Source organism: Oreochromis niloticus, linkage group LG17 (genome assembly GCF_001858045.2).
Source record: "Oreochromis niloticus isolate F11D_XX linkage group LG17, O_niloticus_UMD_NMBU, whole genome shotgun sequence".
Lineage (NCBI taxonomy): Eukaryota > Metazoa > Chordata > Actinopteri > Cichliformes > Cichlidae > Oreochromis > Oreochromis niloticus.
In genome coordinates, this window is record NC_031981.2 from 14,570,465 (window position 1) to 14,593,252 (window position 22,788).

A 22,788-nucleotide genomic window follows, 5' to 3' on the forward strand; every position below is an offset into this window, starting at 1 on the left:
AAATAACAGCGCACGTTCTAATAATCCTCCCCAGAGAAACTTGGAATAAGCAAAATGTACAAAATGGATTTCATTTTTTCTTTAATATGACCTGAAGAGAGCAAGAGAGCCAGGACCATGGGTCATTTTCCAACAGACTTGAGTAAGACCAGAGATACCGCCCCCGATGGGCTCTAAGAACAATGGCCTTACTTTTCAAACCCAGAAGCTGTCTGATGCCATCTCAAACGATTTTACTTTCACAGAGGTCAAATTTAGAAAGCTTAAGTTAGCTATTGTTTTGAAGTCACTACATTAAACTAAGACACGTGCAACCCTAAAAATGGACTTCTCTGTCAGTCAGTGCTTAGCGCTCCTACAGTTTCCCCATTGCTCGTGTTGAGTATCCTGGCTTTTATTACACAAACACTTGGTTTTATTTGATTTTTTTAGTGCATAATCGTTGTTCATTTAGTGACTTGTATGTATAGTGTATAACTGGTAGAGCACTTTGGTTATTTAAACTGTGCTTTAGACTTGACTCATTTCTTTTGCTCAGCCGTTTTCAGCCCAGCAGCTAGTTCTGGGTTTCACAACGCCGCCGCATTAATGAATTTCGTTTTTTCTTTCTAGGAGACGGGTGTGATGGGGGCATTCACAAGCAATACAAAGTCAATGAAAAACAATGAATTGTTCCCCCTCCTCTGGAGTGGGCGGGACTTCTTTATATAAATCTTACTTTATTTGTTTCTCTGAGTGGCTCATGAACTGAAACTCTCTCTGCACAATAACAAAAACCTCTTTAATCCAAAACCCTTATACTTCTTACAGGTTTAGGTTTTCTAGACTTGCAGCATTAAATCAAGTTAACATAACCCTAAGTATACAAATTATCCAGCTCTGTTGCTGACGCGTCGACAAATAAACCGTTTGATCGTCAACGATTACTTTTCTCCCCTGAAAGCCACAGCAGAGGAGGGCTGTGCATGTGAAACTCCTCTCCTTGTCGCCCACTCTCCCCATTTCTGCTGAGCCTAAATTACAGGGTGTTATAACTGGCACTTTTACAGCGCTGTTGTGTCAGAGTAAACTAATTACATGGTGAGAGGCATTCTCTGAAGCGGAGGCATCGCAGTCACCTTGACAAGAGGAGGGAGAAATAAAAGCAAAACAAAAAAAACAACAACAAAAAAAACCCCAATAAAAAACAACCCCCCCCAAAAATAAGTGTTGTGCTACGTCAAGGTACACATTCTCAAACTGCTGCTCCGCTGCCATCACAGCAGCGGTGAGAATAATGAATGCAGCAGCAAGGTTCAATGAGAGCAGTAAAAATAGATGCTATCACAGGAAGGAGGAGTGATACAGAGGAGGTTTTCTTAGGTGTACTGACAGTTTGAGGCTGATGGTACACAGAGAGCAGAGGCCGGAGCACGCATCGCCTGCGAGCGAGCACATCGACGCACAGCCAGCGTCAATCCTTTGGTCCTCATTAAGTCGAAAACAGTTTGGAGGTTTTTGTTGAGTCATGCTTTGCTGCTGATACAGCTGACGCCACATATTTGGAGCTCATCCTCACCCCTCTCCTCCTTTCTTCCCTTTGCTATTGTCTCCTTCACCCATTTCCTCTCAACCCGCAGCTTTTCTCTCTGATCTCTTTGTCCTTAGGACATCCTTTGCCCCAAAGCCTCCCGACTTTATTAAACATCCAGTGCACTCATATTCTCCTACTTCTCAAAGCAGACCAGATACACAGGGGTGAATAATGAAGTGGAACGCCGCCGCTGTTTAATAAAGAAAATGCATTTCATATTTGAGTAAACAACTCATGTGCTGTTCCTTTAGAGCAAGACAATATGTTTCACCACACCGTTTCATACGCAGGAAAGACCCTGAATATTGTATTTATCCCCCAACTCTATTGGAGAGAAATTACACCATACCAAAAGGCATCCCATCCTTGTTATCCTGGAAGAGAGCACGATCATAAGAATAAAAATGTTTTTTTTCAGAGGATAAACAAGACTCCAACCTATCTCAGTAATACCAAACCTCCAGATCCTCTCATAGATTAACTATTCTGTCGTTTCCCCTTTAAGCCATCTGCATTTTCAATTAAATAACGTCCATTTCATTTAGCCTTTTTGTAATTTTGATCGGACCCCATATATTTTCTCGGTGCCTCTTCTGAAGCTCACAGATGAACTACTGGACCCTGGAGACCAGGGGCTGGATTTCTCATGTCGTTAAGCTTATTTCACCATGGCAACACAAGCTGGTGTTATAATTCAAAGGCAAATTTCTATCGCTCTGCAAACATGCTTACAGCTGGCAATATGAATAAGCGGTGTCAAATGTGTATACACCAAATGCCACATGGTTTAATTAATGGCTTCACAGAAGAACTTTTAAAAAGTGACTGCTGCCTTTCCTCATCAATTTCATTCATTTTAAAGCTTTTAAAGCCTTCGAGGAAATGCATGGGTTCAAAAATCATGTCCAGTGTATTGAAATATCAGCAATACAAGGTGTTTCTGCTCATAACAGATCAGTGGATCATAAGGTTTTTCTCTATAATCTTTACCTTAAACTGCCTGGAGACAACTACGGCTTAAAATTGGTGCTTAATAAAAACATTTGAATTTAATGGTTTTTTCTATCTTTAGTCACAGGAAGAACAAGAAGTCCCACAACAGATGGTTTGTCCGCTGATAGAGCCCTAATCTCTGCATCATGAATTCAATTTGAGATGATATGAAGAGACAGATGACATTAAGAGAGAATAAATCCACAGAAGAAATGTGCCGGATTCTCCAAGAGCAACCGAGTTGCCAAATATCTCAAACAAACAAACAAAAAAAACAGTGTGCACATGTATTTTAACATAAATAAATAGATAAATAAATAATTTTGATTTAGCCTTTTATTTAGTTCTCATCCTACATGTTTTAAGGACGTTATTTACTGAACTTGTTATTACAGTGAACCGTGACAAAGCTTTCCAAAGTTCTACTATACTATGAGTGGTAAAAGATCAGATCATATCTGCCCCTTCAGTCAGAACATTATGCACTTGTAGCTCGTACCTTGCACTTCATCATGTCGCTGACCCTCTGCTGCATGGACTGCCCAGCTTTGGGTCTGACCAGGATGTAAAGGGCTTTGACCTCAGGGCAGGACCTCAGCAGCTTCTCCACCAGCACTTTTCCCATGAAGCCCGTGGCTCCCGTGATCAGCACATTCTTGCCAGCGTAGTATTCCACTACGGACGCCATGCTGCTACCCGTTGCGCCACCGCAGATGTCTGTCAGTCTGGTTTGTGCGTCTGTTGCTTGCTCTAACCCGTCGAGGTCCCGGCCTTCACACAAGTCCTGCAGAGCGAGGGGGAGGATAAGAATGAGGATAGGCAACCTCAAACTTTAAATACTGTATCAGTGTCTCTAAAGCTGGTGTCAGTTTAAGCAATGAAGCATGGAGCAAGAAGCTAAATATGAACTGTGAATTGCACTAATGCAACAAGTGCACAGTTAGGCGTGAATGTCCAGGCTTTGACAGATTTAGTCTCATATATCTGGAAATGAAAACAAGCATTTCAATAAATTGAAAAATATGCAGCAGTGGTGGCACGTCTCGGTTTTGACCTTCAGAGAAGAAGCATGTAACTAATCTGCAAACTTTATGAATATTTATACCATGAGGGGGAGGGAGGGTGATGCTCGGGGCAGTGTGACATCAGCTGCATGTGTGTGCGGGTACAAGTGTGTCAGGTCCACCAGCAAGGGCTGCAACTGATCACCTCTAACCACAATAACCTTTTCAATTTATCCATAAATGCAAAAAGCAACAAATCAGAAATTATTTTTACCTGTACAAAATATATTAAACAACATAATTTGATCATAGATGGACTCTTTGAATACCACTGACATGAAAAAAGCAGCTTACTATTTGATTAACAGATCAGTTGTTTGCCATTTTAGAAGCAAACTATTTAAAATAAAATAAAATCACAGTTTAAATTATTCCACTAAGGTTCAACTCACTCAAATTCAGTTTGATAGAGGAAAAAAAAGGGAAAATATCAATTTGGACTCTGTATCTATGTCTCGAAGGACCTGAAGGGACTATCAGTGAACAGAGGCTGTTGTGTACAACACCAACGAACAGCCACCTATGATGCAGTCTCTTCCCAGGTGATTCAACCTCCACTTATACCTTGACTCATGTGCTTAATGACTCCCATGACACGGGAGAGTTGGTCAGTGACTCTCAGGACCATCTACAAGGTGACAACCCTATTAGAGGTTAAATATCTGAGTCTCCGTCAACAGTTAGAACTGAAGCAGCCTTTTGGATGAGAGGAAAAACATCTTCAAGAACCTAAAAGAAATTCCAGCTGCCTTCTGCTCAAGCACTTCAGACTAAACATCCAAACTGTCTGCTAAAAATTCCAAAAACTCCTTTTATCCATGCATCAAAATTAAAACCAAACTTCGTTTAGAAACAAAGGAGGAAAGAATGCTTTCATGTTACTCTACTGCTCTGCTGTGTTCAGATTTGGATATATAATACGTAACTGAGGCCATGCAAATATATTGCATAATATAAATAGCTTTTTATGATTCTAAACCAATTACAGTGAGGATTGCTAGAATCAAAATTAGACTATTATTCCCAGCTGCAGTTATTTATATGGCACTGTTTTGATGTCGGAAAACCAAACCTAAAACAGGGAAGGCATTAGTGACAATCAGTGTCTGAATATAAACACAGGCTTCCACATACATCACTATGGTTGACCATTGTTTGCCTGGGTTTGCTTCAAGGTGAAGACAAAAACGCATCAATAAGTTGGGCTGCAACTAACAAATGTATAATTTTAGTTACTGCACATGCTTAGTGGATGCCTGCCAGGTCGTCGTATTAAACATACTGCATGTGACTTCTTTGCATCATGATGTCCTTGACATTGAAAAACAATTTAACCCTATCGCCACCCAGCCAGCACAGCATGTAGAACCAACCATCTGACATCTGCTCCTAAAGTTACAGAACAATCCAGAACGACCTTGTTCTGAAGACACTGTATGTGTTTATCTGTGACACATAATCTTGTCAAGCAAGGTCGTAGTTTTGTGGGAATGAAGAACACGGCTTTTCGCGTTGACTCATTTATAAGATGACAGATATTAGCTGGAAGCCTGATTAGCTACAACTTTCAGATAATCTCAACACATTTAGAAAGACGGCAAAACAAGATGGTCACAGTTATCTGTATTTCTATGGTTTATAAATCTTGGCGTTTACACCTCGCAGCATCTTGTCTCCATGATAATTTGAACTACATGGTGTATGTTCTTGCTGTACACCCAGATTTATCTGTATTAAAGAATAATGACACATTGCTAACAATAAGTTTATATTATGTTTTAACTGATGACCCCATTAAAAATAATAGTGAGCCCAATGTGAGCACTTCACAGACAGCATTTGTAATATAGTTGGCAAACTGTTGCCAAAACCTTTTCCAGTTGATCGATCTAGTCGATGAGTTCTCAGAGCAACAGATGTGATGGATTATGATACGTTTCTGAAATGACACACTGCTGGGGAGAAGTTTACCCCTGCTATTTGCTGTGGGTGCCCTCATTTGTGTTGTAGTTTGAACGCAGAACAAAACTAAAGCAGGCGACGCACTTGAAGTGAGCAAGTGCATGAGAAGTTACATTACGCCAGGACCTTGGAGGCTGAAAAGACTCACATATATTAAATGTACAAGACTGCTGGTATATTGAAGTGAATGGCATGATTTCAGTAATGACAAAGCGAGCTGCAACCTTCAATCCCAGCAAACAACTTTGGTTTAAAGCTATAAAAAAAAATTAATGCTAGAGCTTATCTTTAACCATCTGACATTATGCGTATTCCATATGCAATAAATCATATAACTGGGTTTTATGGCAGTTTTTAGTTTTATTTGACACCTGTGTTGTAACGCTAACACTGACTCTGTTGGACTTTGCCCTTATTTCCTGTACACAATAGATGACTATAACTCAATGCAACCTGAGAAGTCACATGGCCTCAGATATGCTGTGTTTGTGACTCGGTGAGGGAGGTTGTGCCATGAGTCTATTCTGATCAAGGCACTGTGTTGATGTGTGGGCTAAAAGCTCACCAGCACACTGCCAGCATTTGTGTGCAACCACGCCAACTAATCAGTGATAAGTCATCGCCTCTTAAAGACTAGATGACAGCTACCTGTCTCTGGTTGGTATCACCCCCCACCCCCACCCAACACCACACAAACCAGTCACAGAGGGAGGGCGGCAGTGGTAGTGCGCCCAGTCTCATTCAACTTTTTGACAGCAGCCCCTAAAAACGCAGGACTTGACTAGTAAAATTTTCACTTGGCAACAATAGGCACAACATTTAGCCAAGACTGATGCTTGATCAGCACCTTCAGTGATACAGCAGAGCTGTGATTGTACGCAAGATGAAGCTACGCTCCTTCTCTTTGCTTCTTTCATCCTCTCTCCTGTGCTGCAGATTCCCAGCATGTCTGCCCAAAGACAGAAACCAAATCCTCCTGAGCCAAACGTGGCCCAGATAACAAAAACAATCTTGTATTTACTTGCTTTCCCTCTATTCTGCCGTCTGTGCATGCAATTTTAAAATCAGATTCCCTTTCCACACAAACACGAGGAAAAAAGATGGGTGTGTGCATTCGGTTTGGTTTTCTACGTGTGTGCACTTGAAAAACAAAAAATGTGTTCCAGAAACTAAACGCTGGGGCTCCTACTGACATTTACGTTTAATCCCAATTTTGTCCCGTTATTTTAATCCAATATTCCCCATCTTCAACTTTCAGACAAGGCAGTATCTCCAGATCTACCACTCTGTACACACAGATGACAACAAAAAGAGGTCACAGTCAAGGTCCTCTGCTGAGGCCCCTGACATTTCAGCCTTGTTCTTCACATAGATTCCCTGTGGACAAGAGGACAAGAGCACATGGGCTGAAAGTCACTACAGATTAACGCCTGACAATGGAAATGTTCCTGCAGCTGGAAGAGTGTTGGAATGGCCATGCATGAATCAAACTCATGAGACTGAATGCTTTTGAAACACACAAGGTTACACAACTCCACCCCCTGCTTCTCTCAATGCCTGTCAGTTACACTGAAGGTGTCCACCCTCTACCAGCCAACATGGAAAGTGGGGCTAAACAAGTCCATTACTCTCCTTTAGTTCAGAATTATGCATTTACAAGATGACTACAAAAAGTATAGAATGCATACATCCCAGGAATTAAAAAAAGAAAAGTATTCGCCGAAAGTTTATAAATTGAAATTTGGTTTATTGTGGTAACTAGCAGCAACAAAAGACGCTTTATTTTTAAAATGACACACACACACACACACACACACACACACACGCAAAAGGGTGGTAAACTATATCCAAAAGAGTTTTAAGCACCGTATGGACTGACACGCTGCCTCACGTTAACAAGAACTCATATGGTGAGATCATGTACCTAACTGTATCTAGTTTACTCTGTAGGAGCACCATTCTGGCCAATTGCATGTGTCCATCCATAATTTGATCATGGACCACAAACCTTCATGTCGATCTTTGAGGACTCCATCCTCAGGTTAGGAGTGCAACAATTTGTCCCATCACCAGCCCTGTTTGCTTGCCTTTAAGGTGAAGGGTCACATTTCTAAAACATTGGAAGAGGTTGGAGGTTTGCCCAAGTTAACCTCCATAGAATCTCATGTTAAAATCTCCAATTTTACAGCATTAAAAAGCATGTTTACAGACTGGTGCAAAATCAGGGGCCTGTATGGCTAGCAGCAGCCCAATCAAAATGCATCCAAACCCAATGACTGACATCAACGTTGATACTGTCTCCAGGTTTGACAATCAGTCAGTCAGTCAATACAACAGGTGCCGATGGTGGAGCACTGCTACCCAAGGAGCTGACCGTTAAGTGCATAGCCTCAAAATTTAAAAACATAAATAAATAAGCAGTCTGAACTTTTTAATCACGTAATTTTCTGGGTAACACTAGAGATTCAGTATCTCAATATGGATGAAGGGTCTATAGATAGTTCTTTTTCCTCAGGCACCCAGCATATTCTCTTGGTTTATTTTTGTCATACTGCAACTGAATTAAACTTTACTTTTAAATCCCTCAGCCTGTCCTTGTCAATCACACAGATTATGAAGGACAAGCAGAGATGAGGTCTGTCAGCAGTGACCTTGTTGTGTTGTCATTGGTGAATAAGACTGCATCTTCTTTTAGAGTCTATATTATGACTTGAAAGGAGAAGTGCTAGGCAGCAAGGACGAGCCCTAAAAGCTTAAGGGACAAGCTTCTCAGGTTATGATGCCATCTTGACAAAGTACCACGTCGCATCCAAAGTCACTCAGGGGTCACTTTAAAAACAGAGCTGGGATACAGCTCTACTCAAGGCATACAGCTCAGCAGCAGAGGTTTACTGTTGTCTGCGGCTAATGCTGCTGCACTCTGGCCTTATTTCATGTCTCCTTTTCTTCACACTGAGGGCATTTTTTGTATTATTCCTCAAAAGCCACTCTCCACAGGAAATCCATGCTGTTTGTCTGAGGAAGCTTGTTTTAAGCCACAGCTCTGCAGTCCTTCTGCCTCCGGCCTTTCCCCACACAACCCTTCCATTACTGGGTCAGCTAAATGCAGCTGGAGACGCAGGCAAAAATCGAGCTGCACAGCTGCACACTGGCTAAAGCCATTATAGCCGGACAAAAGCTGGCAGCGGGAGGAGGGGAGGGAAAAATAGAAAGAGCAAAATGATGCAAAATGCAGCCAATAATTAAAGCAGCATTAGTTGGTGCCAAGCAGCACAAAGGAACAGTCAGGCCCTTTCACTATCGCACAGTGACGGCAGTGAAAAAAAGAATCCTGAAAAGCTCAGTTAAGTATACAACCACGACTGGCTGTAGTTTCACAGTGGTGTGCCAACATGGACTCTAGGAGATACACCTTTATCCACCATCCAGAAGAACCACAAAAGTCAATACATCCTCCATTTAGAGATAGAGGAATCACCATCAAAGGCTTAAATCAACAGAGAAGCAATAGTGGTCATCCCAGCTCCTAACCCACAAGTCCACATTTCTAAATTTGGTTTTGTTAGGCTCACCGTGCTGTTTAAGGCAGTTTCTGGTTCTTGTCTCAATGACAATCGGAAGAGAGGAAATGAGTCTCTTTTCCCTGTCCCAGAGAGACTAGATGAGGGTGGGGTAATGGCCTGACCACAAGATTAAATAAAATACATTAGCTGCTAAGAGTAACACTTGAGAAAAGCATGTTAATAGTGACTACTGGGCAAGCCCTTTAGTCTTTTAGTTACTGTTATTATGCCTGCAATTTACAGTGATAAGAAAAGTAAGCTAAATTTACAAGCCTCAGATAAAATCTCACTAATATTACAAGCTTATAATCATACTTTATATACCCTATTGGAGAAACATATGTAGCAGAAAAATGTGGAATTTGGAGGGATCTATTGTAATAGTCAAGCTAAAGTACTAAGTGGACTTGAATAGGTTTGAGCTTAAAAGTTAACTAAAGCTAATGGATTACCATTACTCACTTGATAAATGTATAGCTCATAGTTTTAAATTATTATCCAATAGTATAGATAAACAGAATTGTCTATAAACATAAAAGAAGAGTTTAATTACAGCAACTAGTTAAAATTATAATAAAAACTGTATAAAACATGAGTAACAGTTAAATTGTTAGGCATAAATACGGCTAATAGTTAGCCAAGCCAAGCGTATGCTATGGCAAGGAGCTAATAGTGACGCTATTAGCGTCTTGCTAATAGCATTACCATCAACTTCTTTATACAACAATAGCTAAGATTGACATAGCTGTAACTGTGAAATTGTTTGTTACATTGCATAATATAGATATTGATGGATCTCGTTAAAAGAAGAGGAAACTACACAGTAATAAAACATATATAGTAAGCAGTGGCTTACTATATGTTACATCAGATAAACCCACTATAAATGTGACAAGTTATACACTACAGTACTAAAGATGTTTTCAGCATACTGCAGCTCAACTCCCCCGCTCTGGTGTATGAGGCAGTAACTTTGTCCCTTACGCAAACCCACATAATTGCACAGCACTTTTTAAAAGGGCCCTTATCCAAGACTGCATTATCACATAAAACGGCAGGTCTTCTCTCCCACTCCATTTTTTTTTTTCTAAGGCAGCTAAATGCTAATCTAATTAGAATTAATTATATTGGCCGCGGGCTTCAAGGATTTAAGCAGCACCTCTTTAATTCAACCTTTTCACTAAACTATGAGCAAGTGTCAACACAAAGGTCAGTGCTCTCCGTTAGATATCTGGCCGTGGGAGCGCTGGTGTGTGAGCTAATGTTTCTGTGTGCACGTGTATACACTTGCGTCAGTGCGTTGTCTACATTGTATGCGATAGCAGAGGGATTCTGTAATTACACCAGCTGTCTCTGAGTGACAGAGCCTCCGTGAGCTGTGGTGTCCGTTTACGCCTGGCTTAGACCCAGGCTGCCAATCGCACCCGCAGTGCAGCTCTCAGGCCAAGAGGTCAGGAACTTGTATTGTGTGTTCAACGTGATATGAAACCCCGTGCACCACTTTCAAGTAACAAACACTCTCCTCCAATTATTGGCTGGAATCAGCAGAGTTTGATGACAGCTTTTAATTTTATGTAATCTGTGTATGATTTCAACTCTTACCGACCCTTGGGAACAAACTGCCCTCCAGCTTTTCTTGAGGACAGTTGCAGTGGTGTGTGTGAAGCATGTGCAAGTGTACCAAACTGAGTTTAACTATTTAAAAAATAATAATAATAATAATAATTACGTAAGACTAAAACTGGCATCAGAAAATAGTTACAATAAGAAATAAATCAAAGCAATGCACTGGAAAAAAAAAAAAAAAAGACCTACACAACTTGTATCCTTAAATATGTAGTTCCAAGATTTTGCAACACAGTGAGTTTACATCAGACGGCTCAGTCATCCACACCTTTTTAAACAGCTTCCCTCAAGGCTGAAAAAGATATGTATGCTGCCACAAGCTTCACGTGTCACATGTTCATTTGAATTCAACTTTCCATATGGTAAACAGTTACAGTGGAGGAAAAAAAAAGTGTCATTGTATGTTTAATCTGAAATAGCATCGCTGGATTAAAGTTTTAAATGGAAAAGGTGACAAGGAAAAACTACTGGAGATTCATGGAAGCCACAATTACTCTGATTCCTAGAAACTCAGCTTCCGTGTACCGAGAGGAAACCGATCACCTGTCCCATTGTCTCAGGGCCACGGGGAGAACAGGACTCTCCCTGAACCATCACCACCAACTCACTCACTAGAATACCAAAACTGCAATGTTATACTTTGAAATTAGAATTAGAATAATTGGTTATCATGTTGATTTTTCCCTTAATGCAAATACGGGGATATAAATGGATTCATGGACTGCACAGAGCCATAAATCACTGATTCCCAACCAGGGGTCTGATCAGTCTTCAATCCATCAACCAGACCAGCTGAAAACTAGGTTATTATAAGACAAAACAGTGCCTTTGTACCCCTTTGTCTTGATGTCTTGAATGCAAGTTCAAGACATTTTTATTCACCTTCCTGGTCCTCCAACTCTGTAATCAGTTGTCACACCTCTTTTGTTGAATTTAAATTCAGACTTTGCATCAAGAATTTGATTCAGTTCCCCCACTGTGTCATCATGCATTTTGGCGGTAGGGCAAAAAGTACGATCCATCACTCGAGTGTACAAAAATTTCAATTTACTTCTCACTACATCATGTTCATTATGTAATGACTGATTTAGGACACAGCCATATATTTCTTTGATTTCACTGAGCAAGCTGTTGGCAGTACGAGTATCCAGTTCTTTCAGCTAATGTAAAAAACACCCATGCAAACTCAGGCTGCAGAGAGCCTGCCAGTGTTTTATGAGCTATTTGAAGGAGCCATTAGCAAAATGGCTGACCAAAGTCTCTCACTTTCCATAGCCAGTCAAGCTTAAATACAGTATCTAGACATGTCGTGATGATGGGTGAGGCAGTCTCAAAAACAGACCAGTGGCACAGGCCATAGCCGCTCTGTCACTTATCCGCAGGCTTGTTATTTCTAATGTGGAAAGAGGCTTGCAGGATTTAAAGCTGCCATCAGTTTTCCATGCAAAAGGTTGGTGGCTCAGTCGGAGATTGGTACAACCCAAATGGTTTCACCAAGTTCTTTTTAGGTTTTTGCTAAATTTGGTCACCTCCCACCTACTTTAGACAGCAGTAATGAAAAGGTTTAATACCCCAACAAAAGCCCTTGTTGCAAAATGTTTTCTTCATGTCAAACATGACCAAACAGTCCAGGAAAGTTAATGCTATACATAGGGCTGCTCAATTAATCGAATTTTAATCTAGATTACGATCGGGGCTTTCAACGATCATTAAAAATGACTGAGCCGATTATTAGCACCTCCCTCGTGCTTTATTCTCGCGCTGCTCCGTGTGGCAAATCAAGCGCACCTCTCTGCGTTTCGTCACAACAATTAAGAGGACCCGAGGGAAGCTCGGAAAGCTCGGAAAGCTAAGCAGAAGTTATTTGTAGAGGAGAGGATAATGGCTGCTGAAGAAAGAATGCCGTCGGTTGAAAAGACAGGTAAAACGACTTCAGTGGTGTGGAAACATTATGGGTTCGTGGAGTCAGACGTGGGTCAAATATTGTGCAGTATTTTGAAGTTCACTAAACATAGATGTTTACATTTTTCATTTATTTTTTATATTGCAAACATTTCCACTGTGATCAGTATTTGCACACTATTTTATATTATTTTTTTGACAATCTTTAAAGCCATTATTCAATACATTGTTATTGTTAAATAAATATCGTCAAATAATCGAGATCTCAATTTCAGTGAAAATAATCGTGATTATCATTTTTGCCATAATCGAGCAGCCCTAGCTATACATCCACTGAACACGCTACATCCAGATGAACAAAATCAACTTTCTGGGATTTCCTAACCTGGATGATCGAGCATGCATCAAGACATGACCAAGCCATGAGAATAATTACCCCATGGTGGATATTATTAGTCTCAAACTGAAGCTTTAATGGTGTCATATATTCAATACTGGCTTATAATGACTGGTTCATTCTTTCGACCAATGACACAAAGCTCACTTGCACGGAAACAGGTATCTGTGACCAAGTGATTTAATTAGCTATCCAGAGCAAAGATAGATTACAGTGCACACAGAGTAATGTAGTCCTTAACACACTACAGCATCACCTTCTGTCAATGCCAGCTAGGTTTGTAATTAATGACAGAAGAGCTCTCCAAGTACCTCATCCATTTATGCATCCTCCTTAAAACCTCCACCCACCCATCCATCCACCCACCCACCCACCTATCTTTCCTATATGCAGATTAAAGTGGATGGTTCTAAACATGAGAGCTATGAAAACCCACAGATTATTTCATCTGCTGCTGGACAGATTAGGTTACGTTAATGCAACGAGATCTCTCCACTACACAGTCATAATCTTTTTATCTTTGGCGATTGATTTCAGAGAGGGTGTTCCTTGTGTCACAATCACTCTGATCATTTCGGCACGGTTGTAATAATATCTGAAAGGTGTGACAGATTTGATAAGAGGGCACATACACACATAAACACATAGTGTTTGGTGTCAACTTCTGTGAATGGAAAGCAAATATCTTTGGGCCAGTAGAACAGGGTTGTTGCCACTGCTGCCGCTTGAGTGTGTGTTGATTTCAGGGAAAGAAAGCATGCAATCGGCTTTGGCCGTCTGCTGGCAGAAAGATTAGAAGAAAGGCTGCTCTCTTACTGGGACTGGAGCATGAACGTGATCTCCGAGGGCCCACTTAGAGCTGTACCTTCCTGCCAGAATAACACATGTGTTCCAAAAATGAAAGGGTAACTGTGGAGCACTTCAGACAGATTCTCTTCAGCTAAAAATGGGTTGGCTTTAAGATTAAATGTGCTTTATAATTCAATTTTTCTGGGGGTGTCATTCATAAAAATTCATGTTATTAACTTGTATTAAGAATCAAGGCTGGTGACTGAACAGATATTGTGTTATTTTTGCTACTTGGAACTTCAGACCAGCTTTTATCTGTTTTTAAAAAAAAAAAACAGTTTCAGATATGAAATCTGATTTAAGCTTACACGTCAGGTTTTTGAGATGCACATCACTGATATTTAAACACGTCAATATAGCAACACAACGTCTGATGTGTTTATTCAGAAACCAAACAAGAAGACGATATCAGAGAAGCACATTTTTGCCAATTTAGCTCAAAATAGAACAAGATGAGAGCTCTAGTAATGTTTGAGGTTGCTTTCATGCTTATACTGCACATCTATTTCTCTTTGGGTGAATCAACAGTAGTCACTCATCATGCTCATATTAAATTTTGCCTGATATCTGTTTTCCAAAGACTTTAAATCTTGATTAAGTTTATCCCCCATGCTCATCGCTGACACAATCCAGTTTTGTTGGGAAAAAGTCGAGATGAGAATGTAAAAAGTGCATTTTCAGTGATATTCTGACACTCATCAGCGCATTATCCAAAAGCTCGCCATAAGCCTCTGCTCTGAGAGTGCCAAGAAAATTCTGGAAAACCTGTATAAATACTTCCCATGCTGCTTATTCTGTTGGCTTCAGTTTCCTTTTCAACTCCTCTACAAGCATCAGTTCACAGATTTTAAAACCAACAAAAACACCTCCCCTAAGTTTTAGCATCACTTTTTACTTTAGTGCTGAAAAACATAGCCGCATAAAATGACACCACACCACGCTGATACAAGCTGATACAAAATTATTACGTCACAACCTCTTAAATCTCGATTCCACAGGAACAGACATTACAGTATAAACAGAAAAGAGCTAACAGGGCTGATTTGGGGCCATAATCGTGCCACCTTTACTGCCTCCAGTACCTGTAATAGAAGGCACCCTTTGACCACTCGTTAAAACCTTACTTAAACAAGTCAACGTTCCAACAGATCCATCAAGCTTTGACTTTTAAATCACATGTTGTGACAGCGTGCTTGAGGCTTTATCTGGAGATGGGTCTTTGCGAAACCCAAAAACAAAATTGTAAGAAATACATTAATATTTCATTTCTTACTAAGCAGGTGTTACAACTCCAATTCATCTGGAACACCCCCTCAAGTCAGACTTTCAACCACAAGCGGGTGGCAGTGTATGTAAACATTAGTAAAACTTGCAACCTATACTACTGTTGTGCATTTGTGACTACCTAAATAAGTCTTTTAAATAGGTTTCAGAGGCTTTTTTAAGCTAAAAACAAAAAAAGAGAAAAAAAACCCCAAACAAACAGAAAGCTTGTTTATAGATGCATTCACTGATTCTTACCAAGTTGGAGCCAAACAAGTCCTGGTTGTCCCTGGTTTTCAAATTTTACTATTGGAATAGACTCGATTCAGTAGTACTGTCGCTCCCAGCTCTGACATAAGACTTCCAAGGCAAATGGATCGTCTACGACATCCGTCCTTTTCTTCGCGTTGAGCTGGAAGTTTCCCGGTCAATGTCAGTCTTGTTTATCCTCCTTATCATACTGTATGTTCCGAACACAGTCGGGAAATCTCACAGATAATAGGCTAAAATTTCTGGACTTACTTCAGCTCTACCACCGTTTTTAACAGAAACTCCTTTTTAACTGAGAGCTGTGGCTGATGTAGCCACAGTAATCAAGGCGTATCTTAGCTTGCTGGATGAATGACACAAACAAACCACTGGATTAACAATTCTGTTCAACTAGTCATTTCTTGATATAATGGTTTTAATATGCTGGTAAAGGTCAAAAATAACTTGCTAAAAGGCTTTATTAAACACACCCCATCAGAACTATGAGCTGTTTTCAAAGTGTGTTGTTACAACAACCTGCCCACGGTTAACTTCACAGCAGCTCAGGGAGTGGCAGCCTTCGTCATCAGCTCTGCTGTAGACGGATGATGCATGACAACAACTTTGACTAATCACTGGGTGAGTGAGATCTGTTCGATATTTAAAACTAAGGCAGTGCTGAGATAGTCGCTTTGGCGGCTAGCCATGTGTCCTTGTATAAATGGCTGGGCATTTATCCAAAACATCCCAGATGCAGACAGCTGGGTTGGGCCACCCTGCCACAAATGGCCCTAATGGGGTCCCAGACAAACATCAGTCCAAATGAGCCCCAAAGGCGTATTCCATTTACTGCCATAAAAAGACAAAATCCAGGAGTTGTACTTTATGACATAGAGTAGTAAGTTTAAGACACTCAAGCAACCAAACAAACTGAATGCCTCAGCCATGAGCAGTCTGTCAGTCCAGTCAATCAGCCAGCTGTTACATCATCAGTGGAAAATCTTGCTTGATTGGGAGGTGAATGAGGATCTACTTGTTTGACAGGCAATACAAATCAAGACAATGGAAGAGTTTAAGATTAAAATGAGGAAACCATTTGGGGTATAGCACTGTTGAGGTTATAATTAACAAGTAAGCACAACAGCAACTTTAAGCACTAGAAGTTCATAAAAAAGTCGAGTTTTACCATCTTCGTAGTGCACGCGGAAGGCACATATAAGCTTGGAAGAATATCGTGCAACAACCTGGATGAACAGATCAATGCAATTTATGTATTTCTTTAATAGTGAAAGTTAAAATAACTGACATTTACTTGCTCAGAAAGGAAATTTCTGGAAAAGCAAAAGTTTTACAGCTGATAAGTCAGTGATTTCTCTACTGCAAAATCATGAGGAACTATTTTGATTAAAAATAGTTTGAGCACAAAAAGAGGGAAAAAAGACAACTTTCAAAAAATGTCATCAAATCACCAACAACCTCAAATATAGAAATAATAAGCATTTTGTTTGCCCCCCCCCCTTTTTTAAACTCAGTCTACAAATATATACCTGAATTATCAATAATGGAAATTGCAAATGTTTAAGCTAAATGTACAGACCAAATCCACAATTTTGAGGGCTTTACAACTGCAGATTTATATAATAAATTCCTTTTCTCTAGGTTTGCAATAGAAACAGAATAAGCCTCTTTTATTAGCACTGACTGCTAAATGAATCGCGGCTAATACCTTCAAGAATCCCCCATCAAACAAACAGTTCAAAGCAAAAACTAAACTAAACTAAAAAAAACTGTACAGAATGACATAAAACCAGAGCTATGGGTCTGATTGGAAGATAACATCAATAAACACCCAATGCTTTTAAAACCACGTGCACAACAATGAACACAAGAGTCTACAGATCCTATCATAGATATTACCATCTGATAAAAAAAACCCCAAAAACAACCCCACCCAAAATGTTTAAAATGTCAACAATGACTGAAAACATGACTTTAAATTTTCAATATAACTCACATACTGTGGGAGCCCTTCAAAATAAAACTGAGCTTAAAACCAGAAAATATGATTATAACACATCTCATGGCTTGATGCTGTGGAGGCAAGGCATAAAGCAAAAGACCAAGTACCTCCCTTCTTATGAAGTCAAGCGACTGCTCTACAAAACCATCATCCTGTTGGTTCGGAGGTTAGAAGCGCTTTATTCAGCCCGTTTCAAAGAAAACCCTGTCACATTACAGGAAGTAAGGACACAGTTCCCTTTGATATCCTACCTTTCTTACATTAAGTTTCTTTGAAACCTGGAGTGTGGGAATATATTGCATGCGGTGATTGTTGTAAGCCTTTGTGTTTGCTGAGCTGTGTTTTGAACACACACCCACTAAGATAATGTCCAACCTATTATGCAACACAGGCCAAAGACTCAAATTATGTTCAGACATTGTGCGGTGGTTTGGGTGTTTGTCTTTTCTCAGGAAGTCTTATCAGATCATGACTGACCTGACTCACTTTGGGTTTTTTTTTTTTTATTCTTGCTCAATTACTCAAACGATGAATTGCTTCTTAAACAGTCACAGTTCATACATTAAAGTTTGTTAGGACATGCAGGAAACCCAAATTACATCCTTGAGGCCACAACATGCTTGTAGCCATGTGTGAAGCGGCATTCCGTGAAACTGTGAAACCCCCGCTTCACTCGTAGGATCGTGTTTCTGGAGAAGCTGTCACACTCGCAACAATGGATTAATGAAACTGAGAAAGTAACACTGCAACACAAACTTGAACTTCGAGCAAGTAAAGACTTGAGTCTGAAAGAGGCACCTAATGCACAAAAACGCTTTACTCTTCCAGCAAGCCATCACCAAACATGTTCAAATAGGCCAACTGATACACAAGATTAAAGTGAAGAATAATCTGGTCTCGCCTACATTTATTTACACTATTTAATTGGCATCAATACACTGTGAAGAACTGCCTAATGACCACAACCAAACCAGAAGTGCTACCTAGAATTGGATTTCCCTGAAGAAAACAATCATTTTCTGGCACGTTCTACAGTTGTTTGTAATACACAACACACACCTATCCATCCATCTATACACAAGAAATCCTGATGTGAAATCTGCTTGCATGCTCCGCTGTGACTTTGTTATGACTCTGAAGCCAGTACGAATGGGAGCTCCCTGTTTAAATCTCCTGAATTTAATTCAGACGTAACCTCAGAGCGGTGTTATGCTCAGAAATACTCCCCTGTGATGTGGTTGGTCATTGACAACATTAATCAACACAGACAGAAAAAGCCTCTAAATCCTCCAATATTACCCTCCAGTGACAAGCGGTCATCAGAGCACCCATGTCCCTCTGGGGTTCAATGTCACACCAACGCTTCGATATCCCCCTCTGGTTATTAACAGCATGGAGGCTCACAGGAACCACAGATGGAGAGCGAGTAGCAAGGTGACACATGCTAATTTACAACATCTGCTCAAACCTTCAATTTCAAAAAAAAAAAAGAGGGGGGGGGGTATTGTATGTATAAACCTTTCAACCTGATATGGTCTGAAAAATACACTGATAGAAAACACTTGAAAATGTATGGAAATCTTAGTATTTTCACGATTTTTCTCCATTTACACGATAAAAAAAGAACACCTATTATCATACAGGAAGTTCACCTAAAATGAAATACAGAGAGTTAGTAACTAAAGGATTCCACCCTTTTGGTCCTACATCTCTTTTTCAGTACGAGGCTAATCTGAGGACTAGATGGAGTATTCAATGACTAGAAAAATCATTCCTGTACTCAATCAGACTTGCCTCCCATTCTTACTTTAAACTTGTTATCTTTTAATAATATTTCAATCTAATCAGTCCTCTAAAAAGCATCTCTCCTCTCACTTCCTCTCATGGCCCTGACCCCCTTTCTCCTGTTCATTTATCCTCACCATCCACAGCCTTAAAGCAGCAACTGATTCAGACGTGTTCAGGTATTCCCATGACAAAGGGCAAACCACAGGTGCAGGGACACCTCTTCTTCATTAAGCCTGTCATAGGTGTGTGCTACTTTTAGACTATTTAGTGTTTGGCATCTTTAAAGGGAACTTTTCGGTGTTTCTTGCCAGGGATTCAGAAAAAAAAAGAAAAGAAAAAAAAAGGCCAAAGAAAACTAATGCACCCACAAAACAAAGTGATTCTCCAAAACAGTACTTTGGTTAATAAACATGAACCTGCTTTGCAGACCATGAGAACCTGCGGAAGGGCTGTTACGCTCCTAACTAGGACTGCAACGATTCGTCGATGTCATCAAGACATTGTTGACGCGTCATATTCTAAAACCACGCAAATGTGTTTATGTAAGGAAGCTAGGGGGCAGAAGTGCCTGTATCGTCTGCCAAGACTGCAGTCAATACTAATGAAGAAGAACACAGAGCAAACAGCAAAACAGCTAGATTGTTTTTTTTCCCCTCACATTAATATTAAGGTTTATTTTGAATGGTAAACCTCTTCAACCTAATATTGGGTAGTTAATCTATGGGTTGGACCATATATATCAGTTTAATTGGTTTTGAACATGACACCATCTGAGACATGATATACAACCAATATACAAACACAGGAAGCGGAGATAAGAGTTACTGAAATAATCACTGACTAATCAAAGAAAAATTGGCAGATTAGTTGAATACATAAGTATTCAATCGTTGCTGCCCTACTCCTAACCTGACACACAGTACTAGGAAGTCCAGTATGACCTGGCCCTCATGAGGGCCCTTATTTCCCCATCATGCAGATACAAATGACCCCAACAGAGCACTTTGCTCCCGGGCTGCAGGCTTACTTTTGGTTTCTTGAGTTTCTGAAAGTAGAATGGGAGGCAAAGCCTTCAGCTTTCATGCCCTTCTCCTGTGGGCAGGATGGGACTATGGGACTGAACTGTCCCATAGTTTGTGTTTTACCCTCGTCTTGGAGCTCTTCTGTTTCTCCTCACCCTCTCTAACTGGGAGCAGTACATGGCCGGCCCTCCCTGATGCCGTTTGCCCTATTTACTAATGCCTACAATACTGCATTGATGTATTTTATTGTGAACTGAACTTTGACTCAATTAAACACAAAATAGTTGTTCTTCATTCAGTCGCAGGCTGTGCAGAACATTGCCGAGGGCTGCTGCTGGCCTGTGAGATACAGTTTGAGATCGATGGATTTTGGCTTCTTTTAGTGTGCTTCTGCAGCATTTATCATTTAATAGCCAAAAGCATTTTAGCTCCTCACCAGTTCTTGCACTGGCTTAGCTGGTATGACTGCATGATTCTGAATCCTACTGTGATGAAAAGGCGGCACAAACAATCAAAAGGAGTGCAATCTGTAGTTTTCCACACATTCAAATCACTACAAAGATGAAGCCTCTTATGTGTTTATGAAGCTGCTGCTGTTGTTTTTGGCATGAAATGAAGATGTCAGATGGGTCAGAGGATATGAATGAATGCAGATAGGCAGAGATAAACGGCACACCCACCAACAGGATGAGCTTTTATTTCCTGTTAGCCTTTTTAAACATTCATTCCAGGGCAGTCCCTTTTGTTCTAATTAGATTGAACTGCCACAAAGTGACTTACAATTTTTTTTTAAATGTATTATTTAATGCCACTAGCAAATGCTAAATTCCCTGTTTACCCCGAGGAGTCTCACAGTCTAGGTGATAGATTGGCACAAAATGTTTCACTGTGTGGACATTTATGGCTCCTCGACCAATTAACTGACCTCTCTGAGGCTGTGTTCCCCTTTTCAGAAGACCTCTAAAGAAAGCGCAGTGAAATTGAGTTGATGCAGCTCTGTTTCCCTGAAAATTAATCATAAGAACTTTCATGCATAACCAGGCTGTTCTCATTCCTGAGACATAAAGCATAGTGTAGCTTTTTGCTATGGCTCAGTTGCACACAAGCTTTTGTGGGCATTACATGGCAGAGTTGCAATAAAGAAGGCAAATTTCCAGTGCAGTCTCATCGAGCATTAAACGTAAAGTAAAGTGCTATACAAATACAGGCCATTTACCATTAAACAACCTTTAGCACCTCCAGCTCCCAAAGAGCAAAGTCTGTGCGATGACCAAGAGTACAGCTAACTATCCTGTAAATTCCCTAACCCTAACCCTAATGGTCGATCTCCCTTTGCGCTGCCTCCTGCATGCTTTACCCATGCAGCACAAAGCCAAACTGAGCATTTTCTGTACAGGTCATCTCCTAGTTAGATGTGAGATCAGAGTGTCCGAGTCTGATTCCATGTGAAAAAACACCCCTTCCTTCATTTAAAGATCTCGAGTGTTCCCCTGGAACAAATTAACCTACACACTTCAAATGGTACACTTCACAATATCCAGAGGTGAATGCATGATATGTTGCAGGTTACAATGGTTAACCAGGATCAAATGTTCAATATGGCTCTCTCTCACCAGAGATTTACGGCCGTGCGGGACCCGCTTATCTGCCAAAGAGGAAGAGCAATTCCCTCACCTCAGACCACATCTTTATATCAAAGCCCTCTTAAAACTGTAGAGAAAGCAAAAGAATCATCTTCCAGCATGCATCTAGGCTTAGTGTGCCATATACTACTACTCTGTGGTATGCACATGCACGGAGGTGGTGTTTTGGAAAGAGCAGAAACACACCTCCTGAGCATTTAAAGATTTATTAGACACCTGAGAAAAGAGGGCAGAAAAGAAGTGCAAGTGTAAAGCAGCTGTGAAGAAAGAAGTTTGCAGTAACACATGAAGCAATCCGGAAGCTACATGAGGGACTTTCTTTTTTTGTGTTACGAAATGCATCAAGATCATAGAAAGTATGTGCTGAAAGAAAACAAACAGCAAGCACATGTGATTTCAAACTGGACTGCAAATGCAGGAAGGCAGCGGGCCCTACCTTTCTGCAGTCATAAACATACACTGTCTAAATGCACACACACTCCTGGACAGGGTGTGCACACTCAGCTAACACTTATCTGAGAGCCAAATATAGGCCATCCCTTGAAGATAATTAGAACTCATTTTGTGATCCTGATTTAGAAATCAGTACAAGAAGCTTCTCATGTCGTCCTTTAGACCACAAAGTTATGATAAGATGCGAAATAAAACATGCTCCCATGAGGAGATGCAAGACTCAGAGAGGGGACAGCCGCCCTCAACCCCTAAAATGAATGATTTTAACTGGTTTTCTCATAATGCATGAAATCAGTATTATAATCTGCTTTGCATATGATCAACGAGGACAAACAGGAGGGTGTTTATATCCGATATATCTGATTTTATCTCCCATCTTCAACTTTTTGTTTGACCGGTCATGGAAAGACTTGGTTGTGTG

General features: G+C 40.4%; 1 protein-coding gene across 4 annotated transcripts in view; it reads right to left on the reverse strand.

Annotated features, from left to right (window-relative positions):
* si:dkey-97m3.1 (fatty acyl-CoA reductase 1) overlaps window positions 1-22,788 on the reverse strand; it is a 57,650-nt gene that overhangs the window by 31,629 nt on the left and 3,233 nt on the right. For all 4 annotated transcript variants that reach the window (XR_002056823.2, XM_003452031.5, XM_019346654.2 and 1 more), the window contains exon 2: window positions 3,066-3,350. Coding sequence is in view for 3 of the 4 variants with exons in the window: in XM_003452031.5 (XP_003452079.2) it covers window positions 3,066-3,350 (285 nt within the window). In the remaining variant the exon portion in view is untranslated. The remainder of the gene's footprint in view (window positions 1-3,065; window positions 3,351-22,788) is intronic.